We start from the raw sequence: 17119 nt of genomic DNA, 5'->3' as shown, positions 1-17119 counted from the left end.
TCAGATTTAAGCCGTTTTACTTCATCAGAAAACCAGACCCCATGGTTGCACATGGCTTATCCACTCGTCAATGGAAGTGCCCCCCCGGAAATAATAAACAAATATATATTTACAACAAGTAGGCCTAGACCCCGGGGCCGGGCACGGGGGGGGGTCAAATATATTGCTGTATAAATATGCGGCGTGACAAAAAAAAACGCGTTTAAAGGTTTTTTTTAAGTTTTGGACGCCGGTGCACAAGTTAAGAAATTAATGTATAAAAAACACAGATTTTCAAGAAAAAGGGTGGTTTTGATCGTATTTTTTCCCAACGTGTTTAGGGTATGCTTTTTCCCCCGAGGTCTTATGTTCTGTCGACAACTTTTTTAGGGGCCAAATTGTGTAAATCAAGACCGTCAAAACCCGTAGGGAGTTCTTAGTGTATTAGTATACTAATACTCTTCAGGGGCGGATCCAGCCTTCGCCAATAGGGGGGGGGGCCGGAATTTTTTTTCAGCCATATTTTCCCCGATCGGCCACTCGAATATGATATTTGCCGGGATTTTTGGATTCTTTAAATGGGTAGTCCTAATAGTCACTTCTTAGCTTTATTCTTATGAATAAACATATATAATACCATAATCCTTATTTATATAATGCGAGCGCGAAGCGCGAGCCATTTTTTTTCGGGGGGAAATCTTGTGTACTTTTTCCTAAAGTTTTTAACATTCTGGGCAATGTTTGTTATCCTGAAAAAGATGTGTAAGCAAGTGAATAATTATTACGAACGTGAAGCGGGAGCAGAAATGAACTGATGGAAAATATACTGTTAAGGACTTGCTTGCAGTTAGCCATGATGACGACGCTACATATTTAAAAAAATCAAATAATGCGAGCGCGAAGCGCGAGCTGCAATTTTTTGACATTTTTACCTAAGGAATGGAATTCTAAGCACTTTTTGTTACTTAACAGAATAGGTATATATTAAACGATTGGTGCGAGCGCGAAGCGTGAGCAAAAAATTTCGTGATTTAGACCTACTGAACGAGACACTCTATTCAAGTTTATACATTATTAATGCGAGCGCAGAGCGCGAGCAGAAAATTTTTATATACGTTTTGAGCTGATCGAAAACGTACCTGTTATGGACTGCTTGAACTTAGCCATGAAAGACGTTACATATTTCAACATTCAAATATTGCGAGCGCGAAGCGCGAGCTGAAAATTTTTGACATTTCTACCTGAATAATGGAAATTTTAAGCACTTTTTGTAATCGTGGAAAGGATAAGACAAAAACTTAACATTACTGATGCAAGAGCGAAGCGCGAGCGGAAAAATTCTGGACACTCTATTCATGTTTTGTAAATCATGAAAAGGTTAAGTTATTGGAAACTTTTCATACATTAATAATGCGAGCAAAAAGCGCGAGCAGACAATTTTTTCATATTGTGATCTAAAACTGGATTTAAATGGAGAACAAGCTGCGTATCTGAATAAACGTGTGCTTCAGATTTCGACCTAGACTTTGGGTATTCTAAATACATTTTTTTATCATGAAAATCAATAAAGCGAGCGCAAAGCGCGAGCTAAAAATATATGATATTCCGATCTGAAAAGGGGTCACTTTAAGCTCTGTATTGCAAGCACTTTGTGGAAAAATTGTGAGGTGAAAAAGGATCACAGTTAAAACAGAGCTGATATTTTTCATTATTGTTACTTTGAGTTTATGACATAGGACCGGGATATTCTATAAGGACATTATGTCATCATAAGAAAATGATGAATATCTTCCTATTTCTCTTCCTAAGCATGACAGCGCGAAATCTATCAGTATTATGGCCTGAAAACTGGACATTTAAAACACTTTTGCAATATGCATAAGATGCATGAGTTTAATATCTATCAATGCGAGCGCAAATCGCGAGCAGAAATTTATGATTAATTGTCATCAAATGGTGATTTTAAGTAGTTTGCTTTAGAATTAATATTGAGATATACATAACTCACTAATCAAAATGAGAGCGTGCAGTGCTAGCTGGATTTTGAGAACTTTATGAAATACAGGAAAATAATAGGTACCTGACAAATCAAATTTTGCGAGCGCGCAGCGCAAGCAGAAATTGTTAATATTCAGACCATAAAACAGAAATTTTTACACTTTTAAAAAATCAATTTGTAAATAAAACAGAATAATGAAAGTTCAATTTCCCAGCTGAAATATGTTTTGTATATTGACTTCAAAATTTGATAGTTTAAGGTCCATATTGAGCAAGATATCACCTAAAAGGCAATGCAAGCGCGAAGCGCGAGCGAAAAATTTATATCCCAACATGAAAGATTTGTTAAAAATTATTTTCAAAGTCTTCCCCTCATCGTATTTTATTCACTCATCTTCCTCCTCTTATGCTTGTCTTCCTTCTTTTCTCCTCTCTTTTCCCTTCTTTTTCTTTTTTCCTTTCTTTTCCCCTTTTTAAATTTTTTTTGCTCCGCCAATAGGGGGGGGGGGCGGGCCCCTCGGCCCCCCCCCCTGGATCCGCCTATGCTCTTAGTCTACTCTATATTGCATTGCTAAGCTAGCTAGAGCTGTGCTGCTGCGCGCGTGGAATCGCCAGCGCTAGCGCGCGTCATACCGGCGCGCGCCCGTACGTTTACTATTTACACAAGATCGCCGAGACCGTATACCGAGCTAGCGAGGGGTTATTTTTTATATTTAATTGGATGTTTACTCTCAATTTGGAATCATTTACATAAAATTGCAATTTTTTGAAGGAGCAACGATCTTGTGAAGATGCGAGATAAAAAGAAAACCGTCGTTGTCACCGGTATGTATTATTAATGACGTTTTATTTGAGTTACCTTTGTCGTGATTTGCATTGTCATTCATTCAATCATTGATTATTTTGAGCACATCCCTCACAGAGCGTCCCGCTACGCCTTGGCTCCGGCTAACTCCTCTGACAGCTGCCCGATCCAGGCACTGCCCTGGCTTCCTAGCCCGGGGCCGATTGCACGAAAGGGTCTTTCCAAGCCAAGGAAAAAGGACCGTCTTTCGTGTCGCCCATCTTGATGCGCTTTATGCGGGATATTTCTTAAATGTATCATTGTATGATAAACAAATAATCTGAAATTATGAAGTTATTTCAGTTTAAGTCGCGCATATTCATCCAAATTTGTGGTCATTGTCTTAATGTGAAGTCCCGTCAATGGAGTACCGATCCTATTTTTGTGACCATTTTGAACCCAAGTCTTCAAGTTCAACAGGCTCTAACTTCTTTGTTTTTTAGCCCTATGAAGTAATTTAGGTATCAATGAAAGGTGAAAGAAGGCTCAATTGATGTGTAATCATTTAATTTTGTAATTTTTCTTCTTATTATGTGTAAAATAATTTCTAATTCTAATTAATTATGCAAATTACGCAAAATCACAATTACTTGCCTCTTTTTTTGCCAAATGAAGGTGATCATGATAGATATAGTTGGCATCAAAACAGCGTCATGTAGATAATTTCCTAAATGAATTTGTTTAAAGTATTGTTTTTGTAATTTCTAATGTAGGCCTATTTATTTTTATTATATAAATTACAAGCTCTTTTTCAACTTAAGTATTGTAATTTTGTACACATGTATGTACGGGGGTCCTTTTTTATGTATAAAAATCATTCCTTTTGTACTTTGTATGAAAAAATAAAAATACAAGTGTGCTTTTTTCTGATGTATTTGATTGTTTCAGACTTTCACCTAATTCTTATGTATTCTATTGTTTCAACAATCTGTTATACTGTACATGTACATGTGTAATATGTAGCTTTTGATTTTAGAGACAATGGACATTGATGATTTGATTACATTTTTTTAGGAGGAGGGATGAGCAGCTGAGTGTAAAATATGTATTTACATGTAGCTTTGTATGCAATTTATTTAAAGTATCAAGAAGGATAAAAAGTAAGCTTTAGTATATTCTATAATTTTTCAATGTATTTCTTAGATTTGTATACATTATATTAAAAAGGCCCTGTCTGAGCTCTCTTTTTTAAAGAAAAATAAATAAATTCAAATTATTAGTTGAAGCCGAAATAAAAGGAAAAGCGTGGTCTATTTCTTTCAAAACAAAACACACAAAAAAACCAACCAGGAAAAGAAGATAACAAAGCCCTAAACGACAACCAGACATCAAAGCTCCAAACAAACACTAAACACAAGAGAAACAAAATTGACACAAAAACTTGTACCTATCCCGTCCCCATTTTCCATTTTTAAACACAACCCCCACCTGCACCCCTAATAAAAAAAAAGAAAAGTGAATAAAAGAAAAAAGAGTAAAATTAAAAAAAAACATAAATACAGGACTTGGACCCATCTGGAAATGAAATATTCTTTCGTCTGAGTTTTCAAGTATTTTCTTACAAGAGTGAAAAAAGTTCAACAAAAAATGAACAAAGTTCGTGCATTTTGATAAAAAAATCAATTAAGATATTCTCCTTTCAAAAGCAAATCCAGTCTCCAAATAATGAAACATGATAAAATAAAATTGAAAAAAATAAACAATGCAAAAACTTAAAAAAGAAACTAAAAAATAAAAAAAAAATAAACATAATTTTTGCATTTTAATTAAAAAGTAACATGATTGAAAAGTTTCAAAAATATACTTTTTTCTTGAAAAGAAAAAAACACACACTAGATTTTGCATTTCAATTAAAAAAAGTCAACATCGTCAGCATACGCATGCGATGTTTTGAAATCGGCAGCAAATTATTTATGCGTGTGAGGAACTCTATATTGGCTCTAAATCACCAATTTTTAGGCTAACTGGAGGATGGATATTTAGTGAAATTAAGGTGTAAAGTAAGAAATCAAGCTTTTCTTCTTTTTTTTATGCTGCTTCGATGGATAAGTTTTACAATAAAATATGGCAAGTTCCCCCAAGTCTGCACACAGGCTTATATGTGCGATTTCTAGTAAAAGAATACAAACTTTACACATACATAGGGCCTACATGTAGACAGATACTCATAAAAAAATCTGATTCAAAATGGTGGAGAAATATTGAATTTGGGGCATTTCTTGTGACGGCTTCAAAATGCAGCCTTTCTCATCAAAATCCTTGAATCGTGTGCAAAGTAAATGGGTGCACAGACATGGGGCACCATTTTTTTTTTTTAATCTGGAAATGACTGCCTGCTAGGTTTTTTCCAAGAAAATCATATATTTCTTTAAAATTTTTATGAGATATTTGGCACACTAACTCATCATGATGTAAGGAATATTATCAACTGAAAGATTTTGTGAAATAAAAAGAAATTCATGTTAAGATCTTAACTCAAATCGTTCTGCAGACCTGGGGACCACCATCATACATACACTACTACTACAACAAGCTCAGGAAGACTATTCAATAAAATTACATAAGTTGCAGATTCTCAATGTGAGAAAGTTATTAGTATTACATTTCTTTTTAACTCTTATCTTGAAAAACTTGTGTGCGTGAGGGAATTAAGTTGCAGACATGGGGCAACATGCAACATCAGGGTCATATACATGTATATATACACAAAAAAAGTAAGTTCCCCCTAAATCAAATTGCTGTAACTTTTGAATGGAATTATTTTGAGATATGATATTTTGAAATTTGATTAAAATGACCATTTTTGTCTCACCTGCATAGCAGAGTGAGACTATAGGCGCCGCTTTTCCGACGCCAGCAGCGACGGCGTCAACATCCAATCTTAACCTCAGGTTAAGTTTTCGAAATGACATAACTTAGAAAGTATATGGACCTAGTTCATGACACCTAATTTATGAAACATGGCCATAAGGTTAATCAAGTATTACTGAACATCCTATTAGATTTTCATGTCACATGACCAAGGTCAAAGGTCATTTAGGGTCAATGAACTTAGACCATATTGGGGGAATCAACATCAAAATCTTAACCTGAGGTTAAGTTTTTGAAATGTCATCATAACTTAAAAAATATATGGACCTAGTTCATTAAACTTGGACATAAGGTTAATCAAGTATCACCAAATATCCTGCATGAGTTTCACGTCACATGACCAAGGTCAAAGGTCATTTAGGGTCAATGAACTTTGGCCGATTTGGGGGTATCTGTTGAATTACCATCAACTTGGACATAATAGTAATCAAGTATCACTGAACATCCTGTGCAAGTTTCAGGTCACATGATCAAGGTCAAAGGTCATTTAGGGTCAATGAACTTTGGCCGAATTGGGGGTATTTGTTGAATTACCATCATAACTTTGAAAGTATGTTGGTCTAGTTCATAAAACTTGGACATAAGAGTAATCAAGTATCACTGAACATCCTGTGCGCATTTTAGGTCACATGACCAAGGTCAAAGGTCAATGAACTTTGGCCATAATGGGGGTATCTGTTGAATTACCATCAGAACTTTGCAAGTTTATTGATCTGACTTTTGAAACTTGGACATAAGAGTAATCAAGTATCAATGAATATCTTGTGCAAGTTTCAGGTCAAAGGTCATGTGAAGTCAATGAACTTTGGCCACATTGGGGGTATTTGTTGAATTACCATCCTATCTCTGTAAGTGTATTGGTCTAGTTCATAAAACGTGGAAATAAGAGTAACCAAGTATCACTGAACATCTTGTGCGAGTTATAGTAGTTTTCAAAGTCAACACTGCTGCTATGTTGAATCGCGTGATGCAGGTGAGACGGCCAGAGGCATAGGCGGCGGAAGCAGGGGGGACGGGTCCCCCCCTAAATTTGAGGAGGGGGGGAACGGTCCTCCCCTAAAATTATTGTTGATGACCTTTTTTTTTTTTTTTTTTTGCTTGTCAATTTATTTTCCTACGTGTCCCCCCTAAAATTTTTAGGTTGAGAACCTTTTTTTTTTGCTTGTCAAATTTTTTTCTTGGGTTGTCCCCTCCTAAAATTTTTGGCTTCCGCCGCCAATGGCCAGAGGCATTCCACTTGTTGAAAGTTACAAGAGTCGTTTTTCAGATTGTGCAAATACAAAGTTGGGCAAAAGTTGTTGTTAGGTGAATTTTATGGTGTTATGCTGTTTTACTATCCATCATTTAGCCACTCCACACACAATTTTGATATCGTATGTTCATGGTTGAGTGAGCACGATGTTTTGCAGGGGCCATGGAAGTGGAGGGGGGGGGTAGGGGAGGGGCTTCAGCCCCCCTCCCACTTTTTTCCAAAAGCATGTACAAAAATGTAAAAATGACCGAACGATTGTGATTTTTTGCATGGTCAGCCCCCCGCCACCCACTTTGAAAACCGTTCCGCAGCCCCTGTATTGTGACGTATCATCGTAGGGGTTTATGGTAGCATCCTCTACAACTTGTTAGATCATGTTATAATTTTTAAATGTTGGTGTGATTATAGATGTAGGCCCCTCCCCATTTAAAAATTTTTGAGACCAAATTTGTGACGCCCGGGTACATGTAGCGGTTACGACATTACGCAACATGATGTAAGTACATCCCAAAATTGCTCATAAACGTGATTTCATGTACAAATCCAATGCAAATTATGTATTTAGCCAAAATTCATATGTATCATTATTTCTACTTTTACTGATTAAACTTAATTAATTTTGCCTTGTTTATCATCAGAAATAAGTCTGGAATGATTTCCATCGAAAAAACAATAAAAAACAAAAAGGAGAAAACAAAGAAATACATAAGAAATTTAAGAAAAACAATAAAATACATAAGACATCAGTCTTGGTACCAGAAACTTTTTCATTGAAAATTGTTAGGAATGCTATAAAGAATATTTCACAAAAAATAGCATTCTAGGAGCTTTATTTAGTGAGCAAAAAGTATGATTTCATGAATAAATTAGCATAATTAATTCATATAAAATAAATAAAAAAAAATTAATTCAGTGAAATTTACCAATGCATCTGCATAGATAACGTCATTCTCTACCATCATGCAAATTTTTGTTGTGATCGCGCAATCCTTAAGCCGAGATCTTAAGGGGGAGAGGCCATAATGGCCCCCCCAGGAATGACAAGAATCAATATACATGTACAGTACCCCGGGAGATTTAGGGTTAACATTCTGTATTACATCATAACATGCCCTCCTATAGAAAGAACACATGATCTACTGATAGATGTGATAAAAGAGGCAGTTTACACATGTATTAAGTGAAATATATTGGGAGAAAAGGTAAGTTGTGAAGAAAGGTACAATACTGAGCATTACACTGTATTTCAGTAAAGTTTTGATGAAAAATATGGCATATTTTGTTACTGTAAATTATATTCCCAAAAGTACGCCTTGCATATACATGGAACAGTAGCCTCCAATAAGCAGGTACGCACATGAATGTAGATTTATGAATTTCTTTATAGCCGCCTTCAGTTCTACAAATGAAATGGACTTATGAGTGGACACTTCCCGAGTTATGGAACCAAGTTGAAGCTACTGTATATTTTTTATTGAGAATTAAATAAAAAACACTTAATCTTATTTTTGTGCGAAAATTTGTTTGTGTACACCCCTCAACATTTCACATTAGTTTGCATTTCAGAAAGTTCTCACTGTCACATTTCATAATTTGTTTTCTTTAAAATCTTGATTTTATGCATAAATTAGCATACATGTACATGTAATTAATTAGCAATGAAATTTTTGCAAAATTTGATCTCATAGTTTTGGAGATTATGCCATGGGTAACGCATGTGCCGATTTTGGTCGCGATGACGCAATCGACGGCCGAGATCATAAGGGAGGGGGGGGGGGCTGAATCAGCCCCTCATTCTTTTTTTATAGGTGTCAAAATAGCCCAGTCTATATTAATTCTGCCTGATCTGGTGAATATTTAGTAAATTTTCCTGTTTTAATTGTCAATATTCACTATTTTCAGTTTACATGTAATTTCAAACTAAGGAATGAATTACAGCTGAAAAATTATAAAGGAGTGAATGATATTCATACATGTACATGTATACTGGTACATTGGTATCTCTACCTTCAAGGGTTGCATTGAAATAGAATGTTTTCTCACCCCCTTCCTCCTCAGGATGTCGGTATGAAATAACCCTCTCCCCAGTCTGGTCAATCCCAATAAAAAGTTGATTGGAATGGAATAGAGAAAATTTAAAAAATCAAACAAACTAAAAAGTGGACATCATTTTAAAAAGTTGCTTAATTTCACAATAAGACAGATGGGATGCAAATGATCTTACAATGCTACCAAATCACCGTATCATAAGAATTTCATTGTTATATAAATGCAATTTTTTGGGGGGTTCATTTTTGTCTCACCTGCCTACATGTAGCAGAAGCGAGGCAAATGTCCATGTACAGTGAGTAAGCACCACTTATCAGAATGCAATGTCATGTACATTATGTTGCTTTGTAAATCGTATCATTCCAAATTTTCATGTCGATACTGGGTGTATGAAAAGATTTTCTCTTGTGAGTGTGGCAGCACTGCATACAGGATTATCTCTAAAGATGTTTACTCATCTTGCACATAAGTAGGAGGCAAGTGATTAGTGATTCATACAGTGTGGCTGCTCTTTGAGTCTCTCACATCTGAGAGAAGGGTACACTGTACATGTAGCTAATAGCAAGTTAGTATGGAATCAAAAAGTCACATTCAGTGACATCTCACTCATTCATGTGTACAATGCAGTGGTGTCAATCCTGACCAAGCAGTGGAAGGATAATATTGACCTAAATATATATAAAATTTTGTGGGACACTCCTACATTTTCATCAAGGGCTATAATTGGGGTATTGATTAACATTTACAAATATTTTTTGGGAACAGATTTTCACTTGTCTCTTGTCCATGGACTCTGGACATTGGCTGTATTTACAGTAGTAAAGTCTGGTGCTTTAGCATTTCAATGAATACTCATAAATTGTGATGTACATGTACATGGAGTCCGGAGATGTCCACTAAAATGCTACACCACTACATACATGTACATAAAACAATAGTGTAAGAAAGGCAAAGCCTATGATGGAACTTGCAATTAAATTTGTTCTGTTTTTATTTTCAGGGTTTGGTCCTTTTGGTGAGCACGAGGTGAATGCGAGTTGGGTAGCGGTCCAAGAACTGAAAGAATTGGGTTTGAATGAGGATATAGAGCTTGTAGTAAAGGAGGTACCAGTTGTGTACGACGTTGTCGACATTACAGTTCCGGCTCTATGGAAGGAATACAATCCTGTAGTAAGTAATTTTGGAGACAAAATAAAAGAAATGCAATAGAATGGAATTTATTATTTCATTGTACATGTACTATGAAGGATCAAAGGCCACAATCTATTATAAAAACAAAGCGTGAATTATTGTATCAGTAATAAACATTGCATGTGGTCTCCCAGTCACCAGGGAAAAAACAAATACATGTACCCTGTAATATGCAGGACACAATGTACATGTACCTGCATTTGTTTGACAGTATGGAGATTAAATTTTGTCCTGGCCATTGCATGATATCTGTTCACTGTATGCTGATCATTATTCTGTCACATTTTCTGATACCTGAAACCATAAAAGGTATTAGAGCTTGAAATTTGATGCCCTTTTAGGCTACTTCCATTCAACAGCACAGGGATAATTAGAATTAAAGTCTATAAATATTGTAAGATTGATTACATGTTATCTGTTTTGTGTCATTCAATTTTCTTTTTCATTTTAGTGTCATTTGAATGAAGAACAAATCAAACTCTTTATATCTCTCTATTCTGTACAATAATACATATAGGCCTTCATGTAGTATGCATGAGCCAGCAAGGCCGTTTCAATTATGTGCAAATATTCCCACAAATTTACTTCGTGCTATGTAGGCTTTATTCTAGAAAGTCATGATAGTACAAGAACAATAAACACAATGAAGGTCATTGCACTGTTTCTCATTGTTCAATTAAATGTGCATGTCCATGTACAGTTCAGTTTGTTTGATAGAAATCAAGTCCATCATGTGTATTAAGTTATGACCCTATGAAATCATGAGAGATATTTCATTGTTTCTAGTGTTTTATTATTTTTTTTGTTATACATCCAAGGTTCATGAATGAAACCCCTATCATAGTACTTGATCAGATCAGGTATATCACCTAAATGTAATTGCATGTACTTTTCTGTGTCCTTTCATCATCAGAGCTACCAAGTCTCACGCATTTTGCGTGAGACTCAAGCATTTTGGACTCTTGTTCATCCCCTCAAATCTCTGTCTCACGCAACTGTCACAGCCTATCCCCATATACATTGTACACAATGTCTGTGATCTCGCTCAGATTCACAGAAAATCTCACGCATAGCTGGTCTTTGAACTTGGCATCTCTGCATCATTCATGTAAATTGCAATGCACGCATTATTGCTACTGATGTGTGCTTGTTCTATTATGATCAAAATCAATATTTATGTCACTAGAGAACCTAAAACATGATGAATAAAACATCAAAGGCTTGTGTAACATATTCAAATTGATATATATATATTTTTTTTACCAAGCATATTTATTCTTAACCTATGGTAGACATTACAGGTATCTGAGTAATATATTTCATTTTTTTTTTTCTTGTCATTGTGCAACAGTTAATGGTTCATGTTGGAGTTTCTAGTGTTGCCTCAGAATTAACTTTGGAGCAACAAGGTCACAACAAAGGATACAACAAACCAGATGTGACTAGCAAGTGTCCGGAAGCAAAGGTATGTTTTAATGAATACACAATATACATGTACCATGTACTACATGTATACACCATATGTATACTCAGCTAGTTTGATTTTCACCTTGATCCAATTATTTATAATACACACAGAAATGTTTTGAAATTATAAAAGAAAATTGTTCATACCTACATATAAATATAAAAGTATTTTGATGAATATAACCATAAAACTATGATATTTACTTTTATTGAAATAATTTATTGTCTTGTTATGATTCACTGTATACTGTATGTGGCAGATTTTTTTCTCAATATTTTACCCATTTTTGTGATGTAAATTTGCAGGATTTTAACTGCATCATTGGTGGGCCAGACTGTATCTTGAGTCATATCAACATGGCGTTGGTGAGTGATGAAGTGAACAGGAAGGAGAACTGCCCTGTCAAGGCTGTTGTATCATACAACGCTGGAAGGTAATGTATGGGACTGGGATAGAATGATGCAATCAATTGAAATTTAAAATCAATCTTTATTTTATTTCATTTCATTTTATCTTATTTTTTAAAATTTTATTTCATTTTCAGTTTCAATTACAATTTAATTGTAATTTTCAACTTCAATTCCAAGTCAGTCTTATTTGAGATTTAAATCCAAATTCAAGTGTTTTTCCAATTTGAAATTAACTCTCAATTCTAATTTCCAATTACAGTTAGTACTATGGCAGTTTGAATTTCACAATGCTCATTCCAGTTTGTAATGTTGATTTTCAATTTATGCATCTACTTAATAAACCTCAATTTGTCCTGTAATCTTCTCTGGCTAATATTTATATGTAGCAGCAGTGCTGACTTTGAAAACTACTATAACTCGCACAAGATGTTCAGTGATACTTGGTTACTCTTATGTCCACGTTTTATGAACTAGACCAATACACTTACAGAGATATGATGGTAATTCAACAAAAAAAAACCCAACATGGCCAAAGTTCCTTGACCTTACATGACTTTTGACCTTGATCATGTGACCTGAAACTCTCACAGGATGTTCAGTAATACTTGATTACATGTATCTGCACAAATATCAATTCAGGAAGATTGTAATTTTAATGAAATACTCGTAAGTCTTGCATTGTTAATTACAGTTTGCTAATTTTGAACTGAAAAACAATCTCAGTGTCGGGATCGCTGATTCATCTATAAAGCTGCTAGCCGTATTGTAGGTAGCTTGAATCAAGGACTGGACTAGAAACAATTCCAACTCATTCTTAGAATACTAATTGTATATCTTGTCTTTACTTTCTCATGTGATTTAGATACCTGTGTGGTTATTGCTACTACTTATCCTTACACCAATCTTCAGACAGCTCTGTCTTTATACACGTACCCCCACTAAACCAGCCATACTCTGGTATTGACCTAGCCAAGGGTCTACGCACAGCCCTTCTCTGTATGCTGCAACAGATTGAAGAGAAGAATACCAAGTCATGACGCTATCCAAGGGACGAGCAGTCATCTACGTTTTAGTTAGTTAGTTCATTACCGTAGCAAACTTTATCTTGTGTAGGCCCTCTGAAATATCAGCGATGTGATTTCCATGCACAAATTAGATTTATATTGCTGTAATGTTTAGCGGCATTTTGACCCTTTTTTGGTACACAGTTTATAATAACACCAAAATTTATGTTATGGTAAGGCGTTACCATTTTCATGATTTCTAGAAATATGAAGTTTTTAGAATTTTTAAAATGAAACAGGCCATTATGATTCCTGTTTTTCACTTTTTAATGTAAAAGATTTATCATAAGCTGTGTATTTAGAAATCAATTTTTACCGTACACTTAATAAGAAAAAGCATTTTGAGAATGGCATAAGATATTAATTCCTTAAAATTAAGCTCTATGATTTAAGATTTCATACATCAAATTATTTTTCTGTCATTTTTATCAAAAAGTGAAATCAGCTCTAATTGACTGATAACAAGATTTGTATTGAAATTACAAATGCTAAATGTTCAATACTTGCCAAGATTACGAGTCTTTAAAAATGATTGGTAACTGTAAGACTGAACTGAAACTCTTCTATGCTGTTTATAACATTATGTCGTCGTATTAATGGTGTTTTTAATTGGCAGTATTTGTACATGTAGGTATAGTAGTAAAAAATCAACTTGTGCAAAAAATGAATTAACATTAGCTAGCTAGAATACTAGCGTAAAGCTGACAATTATTTTTACTCTTCAAAGAGAAAATACTAGCTGCTATGACAACAGATTAAACTTGCTTTTATGAACTGTATTTAATTCTATATGAAATAATGAACAACGAATGCTTGCTTTTTAAAGAACTTCTTGATGCCCATTTCATTAGTTTAATAGTGGATTAAATATTTATCTCTTCTTTTTTGTCCTTTTTTCTCTCTCTTTCCCTCTCTCTTGTTTACTTGGCCTCTATCTATTTCCTCTTGGAAACCTGACTCTTTATCTATAGTTCACCGTATGGTTATTATTACTATGTGACTATTAAATCAACATGTCTTTCTCCTTTGTTTCTTTTACAGTTATTGGTAGAACTCTCATTTTCAATTTCTTGTTCCTCTTTCTTTGTGAATGTGATATCTGCGGCAGAGTTTAATCTTAACGATAAACCTGTGATGTAAAGATGGACATACACATTCGTAAACTTGAACTTTTTTATATAATAATTGTGTGTGTGTATGTGTGTGGCGTTCTGTAGGTAAAATTTTAGGAATAATGTAGATTGGTATCAACAGTTTTCCTATCAGCAGGACAAGGCTCTCAAACCTGTTGACTCCTGTATTATTGGTGATGCTGATGCTCAGCACTTTGAATCCACATGTAGGAATTGTAATGTATGTAAATCTGGAAATTCATTAAAGAAAATGAATGCTGTGAAACCCACCTACTTTTTATATTTAGAAATTTACACATGGTTTATGACTACCAGTTTCATGTGCTTGACAACCGTATGATTTTACATTTGGGATGTAATGATTATTGTATGTAAGTGGTAGAAAACACAGTGTAGGGGAAGGCGGGGTAAGTTGTGACAGTTTTTGCTTTTTGCATGTAAGAATTGATATGTTTAATAATCTTGTTGAAATAAGTACCTTGCCTTGAAATTTAATTCTTCTGAAATATTTTCCACCTATATATAACTTTCTATCCCCACACTGAAAGTCATCGTGACCTTTGAAAAAAACGATGTCAAATGGCTCAACTTGCCCCATATATGGGGTAAGTTTGAGCCACCTTCTGGGGTAAGTTGAGCCACAAAAACTATGTACAAAATGTATGAGGGGAGAACCAGCATGTCAATTTTTTGTTTAAAGTCTTTTCACTTGCTAATTCTCTGTAAATACTAACATTCTTTAAAAGGAAAAGAGCAGTCATGTAAATTTGCTCCTTTCAGCCAGCATTTCAATCGATTTTTATGGTTTGTTTGTTTTTTAAGATACATTACCATAGGAATTACCATGGCTCAACTTGCCCCATGCTGTTTGGCTCAACTTACCCCAGTCCGAACTTAGTGCGATAATTTTGTATCCACACATTTATTATGTATCCATCATATAAAAGACTATGACAAGAATTAAGATCCATACCTGGACTAATAGTGTTGTTATCATGTCTTTATTATATTTAAAGATGTGTGTGTTTATAAAGCACTTATCTATTTCACACCCTTTTTTACTTTTTTGGCTAAAATTCATATTTTTCCCTCTAAAAAACTACTTTTTGTTTCAAAGTTGAAAATAATGTGGTGGGGTTAGGGGTTATGCTATGGGTCATCAATACATGACACCACCACAATGTCTGACTCATTCATTATTTGCCTGGGGCTGGTGGCTCAACTTGCCCCTATGCTCAACTTACCCCGCCTTCCCCTACATATATATGTATGTACTGTACATGTATAATATCAAATGGAACTGTGACAGATACTGAGGAATCAACCAAATTGCTATGCTTTTGATCCTTACATATTGGATACTGAGGCATTAAAAAAGCACAAGATGATGACATGGAATTGTATTTTTGCGATATTGGGTTGCAATTCTAGAAATTGTGGGAGTGGGGGAAAATATCAGTGCAATCAGACTCTTCAGACAATAGGCATTTTGGTTCTGAAAAAGTGAGGTTAAAGATTAGGTTTTAGGGTTAGATACTGACATTTGCATTAGGTGTTTTGCTAGTGTGTTTGGCTGGATTTGTGCACAATTACCATACATGAGCATTTTGACTTTGTATTTTTTGCTCTTTTAATGGATTAAAGAATTACTAATTTTGGATAAGGGGATCCAAAAAAAAAAATGATACACCCCATAAGAAAATTTTACCTCACATGTAATCTTACTTACATGTACAACTGGAGATGGTTTTGAGATGATCATGATAGATTTATGAAATGATGAGGACCCATTTCAACGTTTTAGTAAAAAGCCCCCAGCCCCACTTTTTTCCAAAACGGTGTACAAAAACGTATTGATTTTTTGCACGGTCAGCCCCCCCCCCCCCCCACTTTGAAAACTGTTCTGCGGCCCCTGTACATGAAAATGTGCGTAACTTACAAACAGCGAAATGCCACTCTATGGGTAATCAATGCCCTCATTTTTCTGATTATTGGTATATTTTTCTGTGAAGCTCATATCTTTGTTGCATGTCCCTCTCATCAAATGTACAGTGCTATACTATTGGGTCAATGGTCTTGTATTCATTATCATCCTTCCAAGTATTCTGTCCATGCTGTTTGCTGCCCAATTTATTTTGATTATATAATGATTCTGTAAGAATGAAAATGTCATTCTCTCATTACATTGCTTTATATCTGTGTATTTCTTTCATAGGGAATATGATTTATCACATAGGTACTTGTAATGTAGTCGTAGGTTAGAGCAGAACTAAAAAAAAAAAGTAGTTTTTTTCTTAGATTGTTGGAGATCATCTTTCTATGAATATGATCATTACCAGAGAGCTTTACTCAATGGCACTATCATAGTTGATATTGAATTTATGTATGACTATGTTATCTTGCTTAGAACAGTATTTTTTGTATACATGTATAGTGTAAGTGTTACTTGTAATTAAAGATGCAATGAATTTTTAGCTTAACATAGGTCCTGTTTTGCAGACTTTTCTAATATAAAAAAAATCTATAGTGAATGTGTAGGATTTTAAGTGCCTTTTGATGGCTTTCGTTTTTGTGTGTATATTTTTGTTTCTTTTTAATTTTTATAGTGATATTGATGTCTTATGCTTTCCATTTTTTAACACATACATAGATATTTGTTTATATTTCATTGTAAATTGGTCCCACTTAACTCATTATGTGGAGGGATGCTGGAAAAATGGTTGAAAGTCCTTTTGCTTTTTTGAAAATAATTCATATCTCATGTGTTTTGTATGGTTAATTTTCATTGTTTTAAAGTCTTATTGTTTTAATTATGGATAGCACTTTTGAGAGGAATATGGTAGCTGAAATTTTACTAATT

At 34.5% G+C, this 17119-nt stretch overlaps 1 protein-coding gene across 1 annotated transcript; it reads left to right on the top strand.

Annotated features, from left to right (window-relative positions):
* Nucleotides 1-2628: 2628 nt before the first annotated feature.
* Nucleotides 2629-14648, top strand: LOC121416080 (pyroglutamyl-peptidase 1-like). Its single transcript, XM_041609532.1, has 5 exons — nt 2629-2802; nt 9994-10163; nt 11536-11649; nt 11958-12085; nt 12925-14648. Exons 1-5 carry the CDS (start codon nt 2769-2771, stop codon nt 13097-13099), a joined length of 621 nt encoding a protein of 206 aa, XP_041465466.1. The 5' UTR covers nt 2629-2768; the 3' UTR covers nt 13100-14648.
* The last annotated feature ends 2471 nt before the right edge of the window (nt 14649-17119 follow it).

This window comes from Lytechinus variegatus, chromosome 5, assembly GCF_018143015.1.
Source record: "Lytechinus variegatus isolate NC3 chromosome 5, Lvar_3.0, whole genome shotgun sequence".
NCBI classification, from domain to species: Eukaryota; Metazoa; Echinodermata; class Echinoidea; order Temnopleuroida; family Toxopneustidae; genus Lytechinus; species Lytechinus variegatus.
Note: the sequence above shows the minus strand (reverse complement) of the source record. Positions and strands in the feature narration are given on the sequence as shown.